Here is a 19,810-nt window from a genome sequence, read left to right as displayed (position 1 = left end):
TAATTTAAATGACATAATTTTTTTCTACTCATTTAGAAGTTGAGGGCTATTATCCACTGCTGAGATGTTCATTTGCTATCAACATCTACGCAAACATTGTAGTTTAGAATAATTAGATTTTTGCTTTTTGTGCTAACATATTCGTAACTAAATGTTTAAAATAAGGGAAATTATGAGGAGTTAATGGAATATTTATACAATATTATCTTTTTTCATCAGCTGAAGTTTTTGGGATAAATGGTATCATGACATAGTATTAAAGTGCTAGATCTGAAAGGTTAAGAGTTCAATCCTTGGTGAACTTCAAAATCAGTTTAATTTTTCGAAAAAATGTTTATTATCCCTAATTTTCGGATAGTTATTCTAAATAGTATGGAAGATGTTTCATTTTATAATTCAATAAGCTATTGTACACATTGTACAAATAGTCCCTTGTCTCTTAGCGGTAATAACATTCTGTAAATTAATTTATTTGAATAAATTATTAATTACTTTATTTATGGTTGGTCTGCTTCTGCAGCAAGTAAGCTTTGAGTGAAGTGAGCTCAGTATCCTGTGCCCTTTGATCGCAGCCATGGCTTCTCCTTCCACCTTCTTTCTCTTCCTTCTCTTCATCCTCCTCACTTTTCACGGTAACACACTAACAACATTCTTCATCATCATCATCATCATCATCCTTCATTTCTCACCTTTTCTTTTCTTTCCTTTTGCATTTTCTTTTTCTTTTTTTCAGCTAACGCAGAAAGCATAATTCTCGAAGAGGGTTTCACGGTCACCACCGTCCTCGACGGCCACAAGATCAACGTCAACCCTCACTCCATCCTCCAGCGATCCGGTTCCTCCGATCTCATCCTCCTTGATTCTACAAACAGCGTTTTCTACACCCTTCAATTCCCCATTTCCAGTGGTAACCTTTTTCCCCCCCCCTCTTTCTTTCCCCTTTTTTAGTTTTCGTTTTCTTTTTCTTGGGGTGTTCTAAAGTTTTGATCTTTACGTGCTTCTTTGCTGCTATTCTTCGTGTTTTTTTTTTAATAATAAATTGCAGATAGTATTGTGAGGAGGCTTTCAGGAGATGGGTCTGCGGGGTATAAAGATGGGGATGTGATTTCAGCTGAGTTTAACAAACCCAAAAGCTTTGCTGTTGATCTTAAAGGAAATGTGTACGTTGCTGACAAGAACAACAAGGCCATTAGGAAAATCTCTAGCAATGGTTTGTTTGAAGAATGCTACTTCAGATTTTGGATAGTTTGGTTACCTTATTGTTTGTTGTTTGTGTTGCTTGGTTCTGCTTTGTTTACATCTCCAAAGTTTCAGACTTTGTTTATAATATACATATACATAGCTTGAAATTGCACATGTCATGGTTTGTGTTTTTGAGTACATAGTTGTATGGGGAGAGACAGCGATAGGAGGGTTTAAAGGAACTATGTTTTGTGTACATCGAATGTGCCAACTCAATTGGATGAGCTGTGTAATCTGTGTTGGTTCTATATCACATTCAGTGATGGACGAATGATGGATTCTATTATATTTCTCAGCATGCATGAGAAGCATGGGTCAAACAATTGGAGGTGTTTCCATGTGGTCAATAATTATGGATGACGGGGTGGTCCCTAGTTTTTGTTTTGACTTATTATTTGTTCTTAAATGTGTGGTAGGGAACTTAGGATGGTGAATCTTGTAATAGCTTTGGGTGTAGTTTGTCGTCAAGAAATAATTGATATTTCTTTTGTCTGTTTTTGTCTTTCCTAGGTGTGACTACAATTGTTGGAGATTTCTCAGAAAAGTCAAGCAGAAAAAATGGACTTTCACAAAATGTATCACTTTCAAATGATTTTGAGCTAGCGTTTATTCCTGGCCTGTGTGCTTTACTGGTCTCAGATCATATGCATCAATTGATCCATCAGATTAATTTGAAGGAGGAGGATTGTACCTTTGGATCTAACTCTGGTGAGATTTTAATCCACTTGTTGGAATTAGCATCCCAGTAATAAAGTTTCTCTCCATCCTCAACATCATTTTGGACTTCATTGATACCATTAAAATTACTTTTCATTCAAAGGTTAAACTGATTTAAATAATCTTTAGTCTGGTCCGTAAGTGTGTAAATATTGCACTAGAGTGTAGTAGTTGATTGCAATCTGAATCATAGTAGTATAGTGTGGTTGTGGTAGATTAAGTTAATGCACAGACATTTGTCTTGATTATGATTTCTACTACAACATCCTTCTTTAGCTTTTGAAAGAGAAGGATATAAGAATAGATTATGAAATCAAGGCTATGACACTGTTTTGTTTAATCATTTTGTGATATTTGTCAAAATATGTCATGATTCATGAAGATAGCAAAGGCAAGTAGGTTCAACTTAAGGCAATAGTGCCAGTTACTTATGTTTAGCATATTAAACTTTCCTTTGACATGCTAATATAAAAATGCAATCCATTACTCTGTTAGTTACTTCTTGAACTGAGTTAAACAAAATGAAGATTTCTGCTTGACATTCATGACCCTTCTAAACCTTAGAATTATTTGTAGATCACTTTTGTATTATATGTCAATCCAAATAACATAATGCTAAACTATAACCTTTTATCTACCTAGAAAAGAGAAACTAGAAACTATGATTCAAATATAATGAATAAACTCTCTTTTGTCCAGGGCTAGGTGCAGCTATGATTTGGACTTTAGGATTAGGACTATCATGTTTACTAGGCTTGGTGATTGGGATCGCAGTTGGCAGGTATCTCATCCCTAATGTAAGTTACCCCCCAAAAAAAAAACAAAAGAAAAAACCTTATTTTGATGATTTTACAAGTGAAAGTGTCAACTTATACCCTGTCAAACTGAGATGTGTAGACAGGAAGGTTTGAACCCTTGCCATTTTGCCACGACATGGAAGCATTGCCTAACACCTCTGGGGAATCTAGTTCAGATACTCTACTCCGGCAACAAAAGCGCAGCTGCTAGCAATATCTGCTCGTTCCTGATCCAACTGGGGAAATTTATTGTCTCTTATCTTCTTCTGTTTAGATTCATCTTAGCTTCTCGAAGGCCATGTCTAGAATCTGTGTCATTGATGGATTTAGATGCATGCAACAGTGGTGAGGTAACAAAGTCAAGTAAGTATCATGATCAGTTGAAAGAATTGATAAGCTTTGATGAAGAACTTATTGGCTCAACCAGCAAAAGAACCTTCAATAATACTAGGGGAAAGAGTGTTGGGATTCTTGAGTACCATGGAGATGATGATGTCATAATACAGGCTAACATGGTTCCTACAGGTAGCATTCTTCATCAAGGTGGTGTTCTTAAGCGTAGACATGGTGGTTTGTAAGAGAATACTTTGTTGTATGTACTTTGTTATCAATGTTCTGTAAACTAGTGTGCATATATTTTGATCAACATCATTTTTTTTCTTCCCTTTCCTTATATACATAAATGTCATATTGTCAACCAATTAGCAATTCATGGTTACACTGTCAAATTTGATTTGTACATCCAGGCTACAACTTAGTTTTAAAAAATATAATTTTTGAAAAAGAATATTGCTCTACAACAACAAAGCCTTATCCCACTAGATGGGGTCGGCTACATGAATCAAACGACGTCATTGTACTTTGTCATATATTATGTCTATAGAGAAACCGTTTACACGTAGATCTCGTTTGACCACCTCATTGATGGTCTTCTTAGGTCTTCCTCTGTCTTTCACTCCTTGTCTATCTTCTATCTCATCCACCTTCTTGATTGGGTGTTTTGTCGGTCTTCTTCTCACATGTCCAAATCACCTGAGCCGCGATTCAACCATCTTTTCCACAATGGGTGCTACTCCAACTCTTTCCCTTATATTTTCGTTCCTTATTTTATCCAATCGCGTATGACTACTCATTCATCTCAACATCTTCATCTCTACCACACTTAGCTTATGTTCGTACTCTCCTTTGGCCGCCCAACACTCCGTATCATAAAGCATAGCCGGTCTTATAGTAGTGCGATAGAATTTACCTTTAAGTTTTAAAGGCACTTTCTTGTCGCATATAAAACTAGATGCACTCAGCCATTTTAACCAACCTGCTTGGATCCCATGATTTACATCCTGTTCAATCTCTCCATTATCCTGTATGATGCACCCAAGATAATTAAAACCTTTAATTTTTTGTAGGATGTTTTCTCCCATCTTCACCTCTATATTAGGGTTTTTCCTTCTCAGACTAAACTTACATTCTATATACTCCGTCTTGCTACGACTTATGTGCAAACCATACACTTCTAGAGCTTCTCTCCATAAGTCTAATTTCTTATTTAGGTCTTCCCTTAACTCTCCCATAAGGACGATATCATCGGCAAAAAGCATGCACCATGACACAGACTCTTGGATGTGCTCTGTGAGTACTTCCAAAACTACTGTGAAAAGATATGGACTTAGGGATGATCCCTGATGTAATCTTATACCAATAGAAAATTTCTCTGTCACACCATCTTAAGTCTTCACACTAGTTGTGGCTTCATCATACATGTCTTTAATTGCACGAATATATCTGATCCTTATTCTCCTCTTTTCTAAAACCTTTTATAAGACTTCCATTGGCACTCTATCGTACGCTTTTTCCAAATAAATAAACACCATATGTAGATCCCTTTTATTACTACGATACCTCTCCATCATCCTTCTTAACATGTCTCAAATCCTTCTATAGTAGTCAAAGTTTTTATCTTCTTCCCTTGTGCATAATCGACCAGGGCTTGGAAGAGTCTTCTGTCCTTCATTAAATAACTCGTAGAAGTAGCTCTTCCACCTTTCATTAATCTTCTCCTCTTAAGCCAGCACCTCTCCATCCTTATCCTTTATGCACTTAACTTGATCCAAATCTCTCGTTCTTCTTTCACCGTTCTTTGCGATTCTATATATACATTTTTCCCCTTCTTTCGTGCTCAAAGACTGGTAGAGACTCTCATATGCTCTTGTTCTTGCTTCACTTACAGCCACTTTTGTCTCTTTCTTAGCCGCCTTATATTTTTTCCCATTATCTGCATTGCGGCATAAAGACCACTCTTTAAAGCACTCCCTTTTTATCTTTATCTTTTCTTGTATATTCGCATTCCACCACCAGGACTCCTTGTCTCTTGGTCCTATTCATTTAGATTCACCAAAGCTTTCTTTTGCTGTTCTTCTAATAACTTCTGATATCTTCCTCCACATCTCTTCTGCGCTTCCTTTCCCATCCCACTTTCCTCTTCTCTTACCCGTCTTAAGAAGTTTCTTTGTTCCTCACCTTTCATCCACCACCACCTCGTCTTTGGGTTCTTCGTATAATATCTTTTCCTCAACTTTTACTCAACGCGAAAATCCATGACGAGCACCTTATGTTGTGTTGTCAAACTCTTCCTGGGATAATTTTACAATTAATGCAAAATTTATGGTCGACTCTCCTCAACAAGAAGAAGTCAATTTGAGAGCTTGTCATGCCACTCTTATAGGTTATAAGATGTTCGTCTCTCTTTTTAAAACATGTATTTGCGATGAGAAGGTCAAAGGTTGAGGAAAAGTCTAAAATAGTTTCACCATCGGCATTGATCACCCCGAAACCATGGCCTCTGTGAATACTTCCATACCCAATCACTTCTCTTCCAACGTGGCCATTTAAATCTCCTCCTAAGAAAATCTTATCTGACAAAGGTATGTCTTGGACCAAACTCTCTAGATCCTCCCAAAACCTTATCTTGTGTTGTTCGTCTGAACCCATTTGCGGTGCATAGGCGCTAATCAAATGAAAAGCACCTCCCTCTACCACAAGTTTGATAGAGATAATCCGATCTCCCACCCTCTTGATATCTACTACGTCCTTCTTCCACTGCTTATCCACAATAATACCAACCCCATTCCTATTCTTCACCTTTCCTGTATACCAAAATTTGAAACCAGAAGTATCCAACTCCCTAGCATTCGCACCAACCCATTTTGTTTCTTGTAGGCACATAATGTTAATCTTTCTCCTTGTCATGGTGTCCACCACCTCCATGGACTTTCCTGTTAGAGTGCCTATATTCCATGTCCCAAATCTCAACCTTCTGTCGCTCCAACATTTACCTTTTACTTTGTAAACTAGCTTATTTACCCTCGTCCGTTCACGAAAACGCGGGAACCCTTGCTCATTTAACACTCCATCTGGGCACCGATGCAGCAGCTCTTACTCATTTGACACCGCACTCGAGCCATACAGCGCGTTGCTTCTGGACAACGACCTAGCTTTAGCGCAATAATGTCTTTGATTCATGTCATGGGGTTCGACTATGTTTTTATATTGGTTGTCGAAGAATATTGCTCTAAATTTAAAAAATTCCAAAGATAATTTTATTATGTTATAAGGTAATAGCAATAGAAAATAGCAAAATATTACTTTTAACTTTAGGTTATAAAGTAAGATTATTGCTATATGAATCTTATATTTGACACTACCTAATTTTTTTAATATTTTATTTTTGTTTAAGTTTCTAACTTTGATTTTCAATTAAAAAAATGAATGAAGAGCAGAAAACTAGAAATAACAAAAATTGGTATCTAGATATGGTGTCCATATAGTAACGAAAACTCAATCCATCTCAAATTCTCAATTATTAGGTGTAGAAAAGTGATAACCCTAGAAGATATCATAAGATGTAGACCTAGAAAAAGTCATTATTACTGCTTATAAAGTTTCAATTTCTTGTTTGGAAGAAAATCATTTCTCTATATTAGTTCATCATGACTAACAATGTATGACCCTAAACCCTAAATTCAATAAATAATGTAAGTCATCATAACTTAATTTGTGTTATGGTAGCTCCATACACGTCACATCATGATCATAATAGCAATAAATTAATTTTGGAAAATACTTCTCACCCACCTTATTAATCCTTTGGTTGGTGTTTAGAAATCTAAGTTTGGAATAAAAAATACCACTTTTCGGTTCCTAACAGAATCTTCTATCCTCTATTATTACTAATAATTTCTTGGTGGATGTGGATCACCAATGAAAGTAATAAGTATCTGTCCCTTTATTCAAATTCAAAGCATAATGTGAAGAAACTCTTATCATTCTCAAGAGATTTCAATCCAGTCATGCATGCCATTGCAAATGAGATGAGAAACATAACCAAAAGCTGAACTAGTCTTGAATTCTTGATTTTGTCTGGTTAGAATTTTAGACAACTTGTTGAAATTTGGTAATCTAGGAAGAGCAAGCTCAAGTTCAAATGAAAAAGGTTCAGAACAGAAAAGAAAATAGTTTTTTTTTTTCTTCCCAAAGAACTATTGATCATTTTGTGATAAGATCATAAGAAGTAAAATGCAGAATCTATTGATCTAAAATAATACAGCAACCTAAATTTGGCAAAACTGAATAAAACAATTCACATCATAATGACCAGCTTCTCCTTGCTAAGATACATCTGAAAGAAATCATTATACTAACTACTTGATTTCTTCATTTTCCCTCTCCAATCAAAAGATGGATTGAGGCTTTGTTACTTCTAAAATTCCTAAACTGTATACACTCAATACCTGTGGGTATAACCCATGGAATTCACTCTAGACCGGATATTGTGATGTTCATATAGCGAGTCACCATAGTTCACAGGCTTGATTACCACAGACTCCTCCTTACCATCTTGTTCCTGCACCGCCCCGAACACTATCTCATTGGTTGTCTCGCGGCTTTGCTCGAAGTAAGTGTGAGGGGTCGATGACTGATACTGATGACAATGATGATGTCTTTGTGGTTGTTGCTGCTGCTGCAGTTGCTGCTGCTGAAGATCACCGTCCCATCCATTGTAAAATGCTCTACTTTGCCTTAATTGCTGCATTTTCTCGGCGTCTTTAGACATGAAAGGGTATGTTTTTCGAGGGGTTGGGGTTCTCATGTCAATAGAAGGAGGCTCATCTCCATCAGGAATCACGAAACTTTCCTGCGCCGGCCAAGCTTGCTTTTGATGTTGCAGTGGGACCAGAGGTTGTCTTTGAAACTTGTAGCTTTGTGGTTTTCTTCTGAAAACAGGAAATATTCCTCCCATTATCTCCACCATTGATGCAGAGGCATTGGCAAGTAGCTTTCCAAGGGACCCAAAGAAGCCTTCCTCTTGCTTTTCAGGTTCGAATTCGGATGGAATCAAGGGAGGCCTCACAGATTTCATGGGCTGTTGAAAAGGACTAGGTGAAACGGAAGACATCACTTGAACCTGATCCTACAAAAAACATTGGTTTAACTTTAAGAACAACAATTTTAAATATCTGCCACATGTTAATCCATTGATGTTACTATCGACGGAGATCTATATCCATTAATGGCTAATCAAGTTTCCCATATCATTCACATATAGAATAGTGCACAAGGGAGAAGACAAGACTAAGTGCTCACATCCTGTGAACCAACAATTGTACCGAGTCTTCGCTGCAACAGTGCCAGCATATAACCAAAGAAGCCGGCCCCAACAAGCATTGCAATCCCTGCAACAATGACTGCAATCAGTCTATATTTGTAGTTAACAGCTAACAGAATTTTCTACAGTAGAACTTAAAGGATATACTTTACCAAGTGGGAATCCGCTACCATATTGATAGGCACAGTCATCAAAGTGAAGTTGAATTTCCCTGATCGCTCGGTTTCCTCTGTCTATGACGAGTAAGGAACAACTACTACCAACATAAACCACGTCAAAGTCATCAGAAAACTTAGCTTCTTCACTTGGTCCATCAACATGGCCCCCTCCACGAATCCATTTTCCTCCTGCAATTGTAGTAACCCCTGAATAGAAATGTTAATCCAATAAAAATTCCCGGCTCCGATTCCAATATCTTGTAACAGTTTTATAAGGGTGCAAACACACAAAAGATTCACAAATTTCTAGAATATCCAGACAACCAAAGTTTATATTTCTCATTTAGCCAATATGAAGACATTAAAACATTGACCCAAGAGGGAGTTTAGAAGATGAATGCTTATTCTACCTGAATCACTAATTTTCCTAATTGCCATGTTAGTAGTATCTGCAACATAGATATTCCCTCGGTCATCAACCGTTATCCCCTTCGGATGGTTCATCCTAGCCTCCCTGTGTTTTCCATCAACATGTCCAGTATAACCTTCCGCAGAGCCCGCAACCAGCTTCGGTCTGCTATCTGCAGAATTGCCATGAACATGATCATTCTCAAATTAATGAAATATACACATCCAAGGAGTCTAACTGTCACACAGGATATTATATGGAAAAAAGATAAGTCCCTCAGGTTACTGTTACACCTGAAAATGCAGTACAATCTCATGATACATATTCGTTAAGCTCATAATCTTACAAATGCGATATTCAGATGCACATTGGTTCAATTGCTTATCTCCATTGCAATTACAAACACTTTACAGCAGAAGCAAACCAACATTTGGCAACACTTACACAAAGAAAGTGAAGATGAGATCCTGTAAAGGTTGCTGTTGGAAGAATCCAGAATGAGAAGCTCCCCATTGGGCAACAACTCAACAGAATAAGGCTCAATTCCAAGCTTGCTTCCATCAAACACTGTCTCCACATTGTAACCACTCTCAAACTTCATCATCGACCTGCTGGAAACCGCTGCAGCAAGCAAACAAAACAAAACATACATTCAATAAGAAAAAGCACACAAGCACACAAACATATTCAAAGTCTAACAAATCAACCACCACAAGAACACCAAAAAACACAACGTGGGCGATTGCTAAACACAGATCCAAACTTACCCGTTTTTGTTGTTGCCTTGAGGGACCACACCCACTTGGTGAAAGCTGGCACAGCATTGGAGAGAAAACCAGTAACAATTTCTGAGGAATGAGAAGAAGGGCATGAGGAAAAGTGAGCTAAAGAACACAACTTTGATCAAAATGGGAGCTGAAAAGTGAAAATTGCATGGCACCAAAAACTGGTGAACTAAACTTACTAGCAGGGGAAGTAGTGGATGGTGCAGCTGAGACTGAGAAGGTTCCAAATAAGAGAAGCAAGAGAGTGAGACCAAGAAGAATCAAGAGATTCTTACCCATTGTAATCAAAACTGAAGTGAGTAATAATGTTTGTTTTAGCAATGGTGGTGAAGCTGCAACCCTAGCTCATCGGTGGTGGTGATGGTTTTAATTTGAAAAGCATAAATGAAACTGAAGGGGGTAATAAGAATAAAAAAGCAATCTTTTTTAATCTCTTGTTTGGTTTTGTATAATGGGGGTTTTGGGTTCTTAGCAGAAAGAGGAGGCAAAGCCAAAGACAGTGGGTTTTTGAGTGTGGAAAAGGGAAAGAGAGAAAGAGCGTTGAAAAGTGTTTGAAAATGAAAACATCGTTAACCACGTTGGATTGTTTTCTTTCTGTGTTTTTTTTTTTTTTTTCTTGTGCCCAAAAATAAAAATAAATAAATAAATAAATACTTCTTTTTTTATTTTCGTTTGATGTAATTTCGTGTATTAGTTATTATTAATTTAATAGAGTACATTGCATATTATTTTTATTATCTTTTGTTCAATACAATACTCTTTTCAACTTTAAATAGAATTTAATTTTGATATATTATTAATATAAAATAATTTTATATGTATATTTAATTATATAATATTATATTAAAAAATTTATTTTTTACATTAATGATATGAATAATCATAAAAAAATAATAGAATTAAATAATTGTATAAAATATTTTATGTTATCAGTAAATCAAAATTATAATATTCAAAATAATGTCAACTTTTAATTAGGATAATTTACAAAAATAAAATATTTGGGTTCCAAAATTACCGAAATACAACTTTTATAATTTAAATACAAAAATACAATTTTTTACAAAATTATATAAATCACAGGAGAGTCTTACAGTCTCAAAATATACATAAACCATTGATGGATCCCGCGGTTTACATTAATGCTGAATTTTGCCAGAAACTGTGTTGGGGTTCCACGGTTTTTTTGTTAATGGAATATAAGCATAAATCATAGAAGGGATCCAGCAGTTTATGCTTGCACAAGTTTCACTACATGAGGCATTGAAGTATTATGAATAATGCATTGACATGCTTTTCCTTTTGCTACTTAAAATCTTACCCATAAGCACACTAAATGATCTATACAATACTATTAATAAGCTACTGTTGTCACACAAACTATTATGCAAACAATATATTATGTAGGTGATTTTGAATTAATTTTACAGGACTTTGCTGCCTGTTTTAAGGCTTTTTTTGAACGGTAAGATGCTTTACCAGAAATAACATCAAACTTTACAAATTGTATAGATGATTGTGGTGATCTTTTAAAGCTTTTGAGGAGGCTTTATGATCTTTGGAAGGGCTCCATGATATCATGAGCTGGCATAGAATTTGATGATCCGAGAACGTTTGAACCATTAAATGGTCCAATAACAAAATGAGTTTTTTTAAGTTTTTTAATAATTGCTAAATAATTTTTATTAAATTTTAACTACAATTTAATGGTCCAAACAGATCATCAAATTCTATGCCACCTCATGATATCATGGAATCCTTCCAAAGATCATAAAGCTTCCTCAAAAGTGTTAAAAGATCACCACAACCATCTACACAATTTTTAAAGTTTGATGTTACTCATGATAAAGCATCCTATCGTTCAACGATGTCAGAAAAGCCTTAAAGCAGGCAACAAAGTCATGTAAAACTAATTCAAAATCACCTACATCATATATTGTTTGTATAATAGTTTGTGCGATAACAAAAGCTTATTAATAGTATTGTAGGCTGCATTTGTTTTTAAGAACATGACAGAACAAGACACTAAGAACAAGACACTAATGGACAGAGACACAAAATTTTGTGTTCTTGTATTCTGTTTGGTGATAAACTAGAACAAATTATGAAAATTCAATTTATTCTCATTTTTTTTCATTCAAAAAATTTGAGATGAAAAATATAACAATAAAAAATATAATTATGAAAAATTAACAAAAATAATGAAAGAAAAAATAAAAAATAAGTTGTGTCCCTTGTTAGTGTCTCCGTGTCTTTCCTGTCATGATGGACACAAAATACAATAATTCAGTGTCTCTGGACACATTGTCTCTGTCCATATCTCCTCTGCCAAACACAATTTTGTGTCTCAGTGTTCCTGTCTTAGTGTTCTGTCTCTGTAAACAAATGCAGTCGTGTAGATCATTTAGTGTGCTTATAGATCAGATTTTGAGTAGCAAAAAGCGAAACATGTCAATGCATTATTCATAATGCTTCACTGCCTCATGTAGTGGAACTTGGTGCAAGTATAAACCGCTGGAACCCTCCACGGTTTATACTTATTTCTCGTTAACAAAAAAAAATGTGGAATTCCTACCACGATTTTTGGTCAAATTCAGCATCAACGTAAATTGCGAGTCCCACTAGCAGTTTATGTGTATTTTGATGTTTATATAATTTTGTAGAAAGTTACATTTTTGTATTCAAATTACAAAAGTTATATTTGGATAATTTTAGAATCCAAATATTTTATTTTCGTAAATTGTCCTTTTAATTATGTACTTCAATTCAAAAAATAATTAGGTTAAGAAATTAAAAATAAAATTTATTAAAAAATTAATTTACTTAGTATTCATTAATATATTAAATAGAATTGATATACTTATTTATCTTTGTGTTTTGTGTTATATTTATTGTTTAAATTAAATTTAATTCAGTTATTATTAGAAAATTAATTATCATTGCCTTAACTCTTGTTATATTAAGATACTTATTCATGATAATGTTAAACGGAGAACACACAGAAGTATCAAAATTTTCTATTGTGAAAAAATTAATAAAATGATAAATTGAGAAGTTAATTACTTTTAAACTAAAATATTGAAATACATATTTGTTAGAAGTTACAAAATTAATAATAATTAATTTTTATTTTATTATTTTATTAATTTTTTTATTTTAAAAAGATTAAATTTCACATAGAAGTCTGTTTAGTTTAGGTAAATAGTTTAGTTAATTTTTTTTTAAAAAATAGTTTAAACAATAAATACTTATATTAAAAGTAACTTATAAATAAATTATTTTGTGTTTGATTTTTTATGTTCTAAAAGTATTTATTTTAAGAAAAAATAATAATAAATTTTTTATTATGAGAAAATAATTTTTTTTAACTTTTTCATAAATACTAAAATAATTTTTTAAAGAGGTACAATTTAGTTTTAAAAATTGTACCAAACATTAATACTATACATTTTTATAAGTAAAAAAAAAAAAAAACTTATAAACCTATCCAAACAGACCCTAATTATTACTCATTATTCCTTCTGTATTATAATATGTATCTCAAATTTTCAATAATATTTTTAAAAGTTTTAAATATTTGTTTTATTTTTTACAAAATTTTAAAAACAAAACATACTAATACTAAAAATAAAAAATAAAAAACAAAAACAAAACTAATAATATCTTTAATTTATTATTATATTATAGGTATAATACTGTAAGGGCAATTTACTTAAATAAATAAAAAGAGGAAGTTCTTAACGTAAATGTGCAAATCTGTTTGTTGTTACGATTTTGTGCAAAACGGATTTATATGTAAACCGTGGCAACCCACCACGGTTTCTAAACATGCATAAACCGTGGGAGGTCACCACGGATTAGGAGCAAATGGTTTTACATGTAAACCGTGGTAGGTCACCACGGTTTACGAAGGCAAATCGGCGTGCATAAACCGTGGGGAGTCACCACGGTTTATGAGGAAACAATGTTGAACGTAAAACCCGGTAACCCACCGCGGTTTACGTGTATCTATATATATATGTAATCCGCTGAAGGCAGGGACGGATTCATTTACAACATAAGGAAGAAAGTGGATTGATTGTTGTAGAGAGAATTTGGGAAAAGGTTTGGAGGCAGGGAAGGAGAAGTGGGTGGTGGGGCCAATGGAGGATGAGGATCGATTGTACCGACTAAATGGCATCGCTCACGTGGCCGGATATATCGATGAAGAGGTTAGTTACTGTTATTGTTATTATTATTGTAATTAAATTTAATTCTAATATAGCAATTGATATGTTAGTAGGAATATTGCTAGTAAATATTTTAATTTTATTACGTTTATTTGTTTTGTGATTCTGATTAATATTATTTACGTAAATATTAATGATTATCGGTATTGTTAGTAATGCATATTTTATTATGCTTATTTATCTTCTTAGTGTGGTTATTAGTAATTTTGCAGAATATTTTGTTACCAATATTTAATTTTATTCAAAGATTTTTTTCATGTATTTAAATTGTTAATTTGTTGTAGTGAGTGCACAGTTTTCTTAGCTTCAGTATTTAATACAGGATAACAGAATCCATGAATTTAATGTGCACAGTTCTCTTAGCACCAGTATTATGTATGTTGTTGTTTGTAATGGTTGTATGTTAAGGGATTTTATTACCAACGTTTTGCAGCCTAGTAGGGTTATTACAGCCGTTAGGCGGCAGCAGAATATGCCCTTACATGACCGGATTATACCGTATCTGGAGACTGCGGGCTTGTATCATCTTGCTAGGCTAAACAGTCAGTGGTTCTGGGTTGATGAGTCTCTGCTTAGCGCATTTATTGAGCGGTGGCGTCCGGAGACCCACACGTTCCATATGCCGTTTGGTGAGTGCACCATTACTTTACAGGATGTTGCGTATCAGCTGGGTTTGCCGATTGATGGTGCACCCGTTAGTGGGTGCTTGACTGAGTTTGAGAATCTGATGGAACACGGTAGACCAGCATGGGTGTGGTTCCGGGAGTTGTTCGGGGAGTTACCTCCACAGAGTAAAGTGAAGCAGATGACAGTGTGCTACACCTGGTTCCACGAGAGGTTCCGTGTTCTCCCTGCAGATGCTACTGATGAGACCGTGCGTGTATACGCACGCGCTTATATCCCGATGCTGTTGTCGTCTCAGCTGTTTGCGGACAAGAATGCAAACAGGGTACACCTTCGCTGGTTGCCTTATTTGGCATCATTGGATGACTTGGGCAGATATAGCTGGGGCTCCGCTGCACTAGCCTAGTTGTATAGGTGTCTTTGTCGTGGTACAAATAGAAATGTCGTTAACTTGGCTGGGCCGCTACACCTACTACAGTCCTGGATTTTCTGGAGGTTTCCCACTCTGAGGCCCACTGGTTTTGACCGGTTTGGTTTTCCGCTTGCTTCTAGGTATGGTTTAAAAATAAGCGTTCATAAATTGTAAAAATTGCTAGTGTTATGGTTTGTTTTGACATCATTTCAATTTAAATTGTAGGTGGGCGGAGTTTGTTCCGAGGAACGATGCAGGGGCACAGAGATTAGTTTCCGCACGCCTTGCACTTGATCGTTTGCGTGTCCACGATGTGAGTGATTTATTTATTACTGATGGTCGAACTAGTTTTTCTTACATGGCACTGCCTCAGGAACGTCTTACTGTTTCTATGCAGTTTGTGTGGGAGCCTTATTCTTCTGCTGATGTTGCTGCTGTTATTCATCCGGAGATACTAGTTGATGAGCACCGACGGCTATGGACGACCGTCACTAGCCTGATATATTTTGCTGCGATCGAGTGGCATCAGGTGGATAGGGTTCTACCCCAGTTCGGCGGTGTTCAGCCTCTCCCAGATGTATCTCTGAACATAGATTGGCTACATGCGAAGGATGGTAGGGGTGGGGACCGGTGGTTTCCTTCATATTATCGGGAGTGGCACCAGTTTTGGGAGAACCGGCATCAGTCGGTCATATGGGTCGATCGTGTCCTCGACCCTGGTCCATCATCAGATTACCTAGAGTGGTGGTGCCGTGTGGCGCACAGGTTCCTATCCCCAGATGTAGCATTTCAGGATCCGAGGCCGATTGTGTTGACTGAGGAGGCGCGTCACAGAGGGTCGTCCCAGGCACCTCCTAGAGTTCATGTTTATGACAGACCAGATAACAGACGAGTTGATAGGCGTCGCCGTATTGGGACCCGGACCACTGATCGCGAGTGGAGGGAGTTTGCCGACCGATTGGAGCAGGACGTTCCTGGAGCTGAGGCTGGGGATCCAGTGGACTACCGTGTTCCTCGACGTAGAGGCAGACGGCCACCTGCGCGGCCTGACCGTCGAGGTGGGCCTGATGGAGGACCATCCGAGCAGGGGGGCGGCACTGGTCACGTCGCCGCTGAGGATGTAGTTGGATCAGCATCAGCCATGGATCAGCCGACGTTCGACGTGGGTTCTAGCTCACAGCTGTTTGGGAACATGAGCCCATATGGTTTTGCCGAGTTTACGACCGCGGCTGTTGGGGTGGACATTGCTGATCCTGTTACTGAGTCCGAGTTTTACAGAGACATAGTTGACATGCTTAGGGATGATGATTAGACCCATTATAGGCCACAGATGCCTGAGGAGCATGCCCAGTTTGGTGCTCAGCAGCCAGGCAGTGACGATGTTCAGGCTCAGTTGGCAGTTGACCTGAACGAGCCAGCAGTTTCGCCGTCCGACCCATGGTTTGCTTTAGGAGGGACACCTGCCTCCGCTTTCAGCGCGGCTCCCGCACACCTCACAGCACCAGCGCCAGATCAGAGACCTAGGCGGGTTAGACGTCCTCCTTTGTGTGGCACCGGAGGGCACTTGCTTGGCCAGTTCGATGATGATGACAGTGACACCATTGAGGATTCTGATTAGTTATGTTATATGTTCCTGTCCAGTACTTTGTTTGTTTATTTATGTATTGATCATGGTAGTTACGTTATGTATTGAGCATGCTAATTAGTTTATGTAATGTGCATGCTTGTTAGTGTTTATGGATTTCAGACTTATTGTTAAATATTATTTATCTTTTGACTATGTAGTGAGTGCCTGCTTCAGAATATTTCATGTGTTCATGTATGGTTTATATTATAATGCACATTAGTAAAGATATCTAAAGTGGTTTAATGAAACTGATAAAATAAAACGAGTTTATTATACTGAGATTTCGTTGTTGATGAAACACGATGAAAGTGACATACTTAACCAACGACGCATTACTAACACTATTTAGAGCAAGAAACAAATAAGACAGCATGGAAGAGGGTTACACAACATGAGATCTACGCATCCCCTCCACCACTTTGTGATCGCTGGTGACAGTTCCTTCGCGTATGCCCAGGCTGACGGCATAACCCACAACGCTTCGGCTGATTCTCTTGAGACTGATCCATGCTTCCACGGATCCTGGTTGCCTTTGGACGACCTTCCTTTGCACGCCGCAGATTAGGGTCAGGAATAATGGTTGGGCCATCATATGGAGGCCACAGGCCTTCAGGAATAGGTGGGAGAAACCCCTGCTTGTAAACGTTGAACACCTCAGTCATACGATACACTTCGTGAACATATGACGCCCAGTTTAGCCGGGAGTAGGCGCAACAGGCAATGGCGTGGCAACATGGATAATGCAGCGCCTGGAAGTGCCCACAGTCGCAACGGTGATCTTTAAGGGAAACTCTATAGCTACCAAGAGAGAACGTCCCCGTTGGTGTTGTCTCAGCCACGGTGTACTCGGACTGATGCCTGTCGTATAATGTCACAGTAAAGCACCTGGAGTCTCTAAGGTTCCGATCAATAGCCTTGACCAATGCCTGACAGAATTCATGGCCGGATCCGAGTTGTGCCTCTGCTGTCTGTCCCCGGACCACAAATAGCTGAGCAAGCCTCCCGTAGGTTGACTTAACCAATGATGTGACCGGGAGGTTGCGAGTACCCTTTAGCACGGAGTTCACACATTCACTGATGTTTGTGGTCATGTGCCCGAACCGTCGACCAGCATCCTCATGTTGGGTCCATTTGTCATACTCCATACGGTTGGCCCAGTCACACATTGCTGGATTCTCAGTCCGCATGATGTCGAACCAGTAGTAAAACTCACCCTCAGTCTTGGCGTAGGCAGCATTGACCAGTAACCTCTTTGAGTCCTTACCTTTGAACGTTAGGGCGAAATTCGCTGCCACATGCCTTATACAGCAGGCCCGGAAAGCACGAGGAGGCAGCCATCCAGTCTCAGGTGCCTCAAGGGCCGCCTTGATCCCATTATGCCTGTTTGAGATAACTAGGATACCCTCCTGAGGAGTCACATGCTCTCGGAGGTTGGACAAGAAGAATGACCACGACTCTGCATTTTCCCCCTCTACAAGGGCGAATGCTATCGGTAGGATGTTCGAGTTTCCGTCCTGAGCTATCGCCAACAGGAGCGTCCCTCCATACTTCCCATACAAGTGGGTACCATCAATACTGACGAGTGGCTTGCAATGCCGGAATGCCTCGATACAGGGTGGAAATGTCCAGAAAAGTCGGTGAAAGTACACCGTCGACTCATCAACCGCACCACCAATCTGAACCGGAGACGTCTTCAGCACCGTGATTGTTCCCGGCATTGTTGCCTGGATCCCTAGCATCCAACGGGGCAACTCCGCGTAAGACTCTTCCCAATCTCCATATATTTGTGCCACTGCCTTCTGCTTAGCCAACCAGACCTTCCTGTAACTAGGCCTGAAACCGTAATCAGCTTCTGTCGCTTGTTGAAGTACCTTTACCGTAACCGCAGCATCCGCCCTAACCATAGGAAGAATCCTCGCACATATAACGTTATAATCCAGCTGACGGTGATCACTTGAAATAGAAGTTGCGAGGCACGTGTGTGGCCCGTTGTACCTCCTAACCTCCCAAGTTCCCTTTCGTGCACGAAGCGCTACACGAATCAACCAAGTGCAACCCTTGCCGAATTCCTTGCACTTTCCATGATACTTCAAATGATCCGATTCGATGACTCTGTACTCAACACCTCGCCGGATGCTATAGTCCTTCACACTGAGCACAGCTTCATCTTTACTCTGGAACGATTGCCCAATCTCAAATTCTGTAGAAGATCTACCCACTCTGTTACCACTGTCTTCCTGTTGACCAAGAGCTTCTAAGTTTAGTGTGGAGAAGTGTGGAGGGTATTGATGAGAAGCAGAACTTGAAGGCCGATGCTGCGCATGTGGATCGCCGCCTGTGTTTTCGTCGCTGTCACCATCGATATCAACAGGCTCCTGGTCAGACTCATCGTCACGCATTGCATTCTCTACTTGATCAGGTCCACCAAAGTCTTCGAGGTAAGGCACGAGGCCACCACCGGTGCCCACAACGTTGGGAGGCTCCATGACTGCTGCATGGTCCAAAGGGACAGAACCAACAACCTCCATTTGTTCTAAGTCAGCCGCAAAAGAAGGTGATTGAACCGGCGGAAGATACGGTCTGACCGCAGGCATCGAACTAGATGCACCACCCGCGGAAGCGACGCAAGGAACTGGAGCGGATGCCCCAGAACTATCGACACCAACCTCCAACTTCGCGAACAACTCATGGATTCTGATCTCCGAAAAGCTCCTTACACAGTAGAACAGAACCCTAATATCTTCATCAGACTTAACCGCAAAGGTTTCATACTGAACACCGGTTGAGACAACCGCCATGGGAATCTTGTAGAATAGTTTCTTCACCCACTTGCAACCCAACACGCCAAGCTTCTCCAAGATGCTATTCTTCAAGTCCGACAAACTCATAGACGAACTGATAAAAATACTTAGTGGTTCTCTGTCGGTGAACTTCACACCTTGGCTTTTGCTTTTTTTAATTTTTTCAGAGCAATACACCAGAGCAAGAAAGCTCTCTTCCTCACTAGCCATTGTGAGAATGATCTCTTCTGGGGATTGAATCACCCACATATATATAGATTTTCCGTCATAGTAAACCGTGGCAACCCACCACGTTTTTTGCCCATTACTCTACATAAACCGTGGTAACCCACCGGGTTTTATGTGCT

The 19,810-nt window shown here is 38.3% G+C and overlaps 3 protein-coding genes across 8 annotated transcripts; 1 reads left to right on the top strand and 2 right to left on the bottom strand.

The window, feature by feature from the left end:
- Positions 1–544: 544 nt before the first annotated feature.
- LOC130970040 (uncharacterized) lies at positions 545–3,415 on the top strand. Of its 4 annotated transcripts, none has more exons than XM_057895991.1 (6): positions 545–632; positions 734–907; positions 1,046–1,210; positions 1,753–1,950; positions 2,659–2,740; positions 2,857–3,415. In XM_057895991.1, exons 1-6 carry the CDS (start codon positions 575–577, stop codon positions 3,332–3,334), a joined length of 1,155 nt encoding a protein of 384 aa, XP_057751974.1. In that variant the 5' UTR covers positions 545–574; the 3' UTR covers positions 3,335–3,415. The 4 variants fall into 4 exon arrangements, with proteins under 4 accessions (XP_057751974.1, XP_057751973.1, XP_057751975.1 ...); XM_057895990.1 differs by having other exon boundaries at positions 2,659–2,756; positions 2,861–3,415; XM_057895992.1 differs by having other exon boundaries at positions 2,659–2,756; positions 2,857–3,114.
- Positions 3,416–7,327: 3,912 nt separating this feature from the next.
- LOC130969874 (uncharacterized) lies at positions 7,328–10,247 on the bottom strand. Of its 3 annotated transcripts, none has more exons than XM_057895777.1 (7): positions 9,950–10,247; positions 9,753–9,833; positions 9,430–9,606; positions 8,987–9,157; positions 8,571–8,783; positions 8,397–8,485; positions 7,328–8,217 (listed from the first exon to the last, which is right to left on the bottom strand). In XM_057895777.1, the coding sequence occupies exons 1-7, from the start codon at positions 10,047–10,049 to the stop codon at positions 7,537–7,539; spliced, it is 1,512 nt and encodes a 503-aa protein (XP_057751760.1). In that variant the 5' UTR covers positions 10,050–10,247; the 3' UTR covers positions 7,328–7,536. The 3 variants fall into 3 exon arrangements, with proteins under 3 accessions (XP_057751760.1, XP_057751759.1, XP_057751761.1); XM_057895776.1 differs by having other exon boundaries at positions 7,328–8,223; positions 9,950–10,246; XM_057895778.1 differs by having other exon boundaries at positions 7,328–8,223; positions 8,571–8,765; positions 9,950–10,246.
- Positions 10,248–17,060: 6,813 nt separating this feature from the next.
- LOC130967132 (uncharacterized) lies at positions 17,061–19,550 on the bottom strand. Its single transcript, XM_057891954.1, has one exon. The coding sequence runs from the start codon at positions 19,548–19,550 to the stop codon at positions 17,061–17,063; it is 2,490 nt and encodes an 829-aa protein (XP_057747937.1).
- Between the last annotated feature and the right edge of the window lie 260 nt (positions 19,551–19,810).

Source organism: Arachis stenosperma, chromosome 3 (genome assembly GCF_014773155.1).
Source record: "Arachis stenosperma cultivar V10309 chromosome 3, arast.V10309.gnm1.PFL2, whole genome shotgun sequence".
Taxonomy (NCBI): Eukaryota; Viridiplantae; Streptophyta; class Magnoliopsida; order Fabales; family Fabaceae; genus Arachis; species Arachis stenosperma.
The sequence above is the reverse complement of the archived record's forward strand: the minus strand, read 5'-3'. Positions and strand labels throughout refer to the sequence as shown.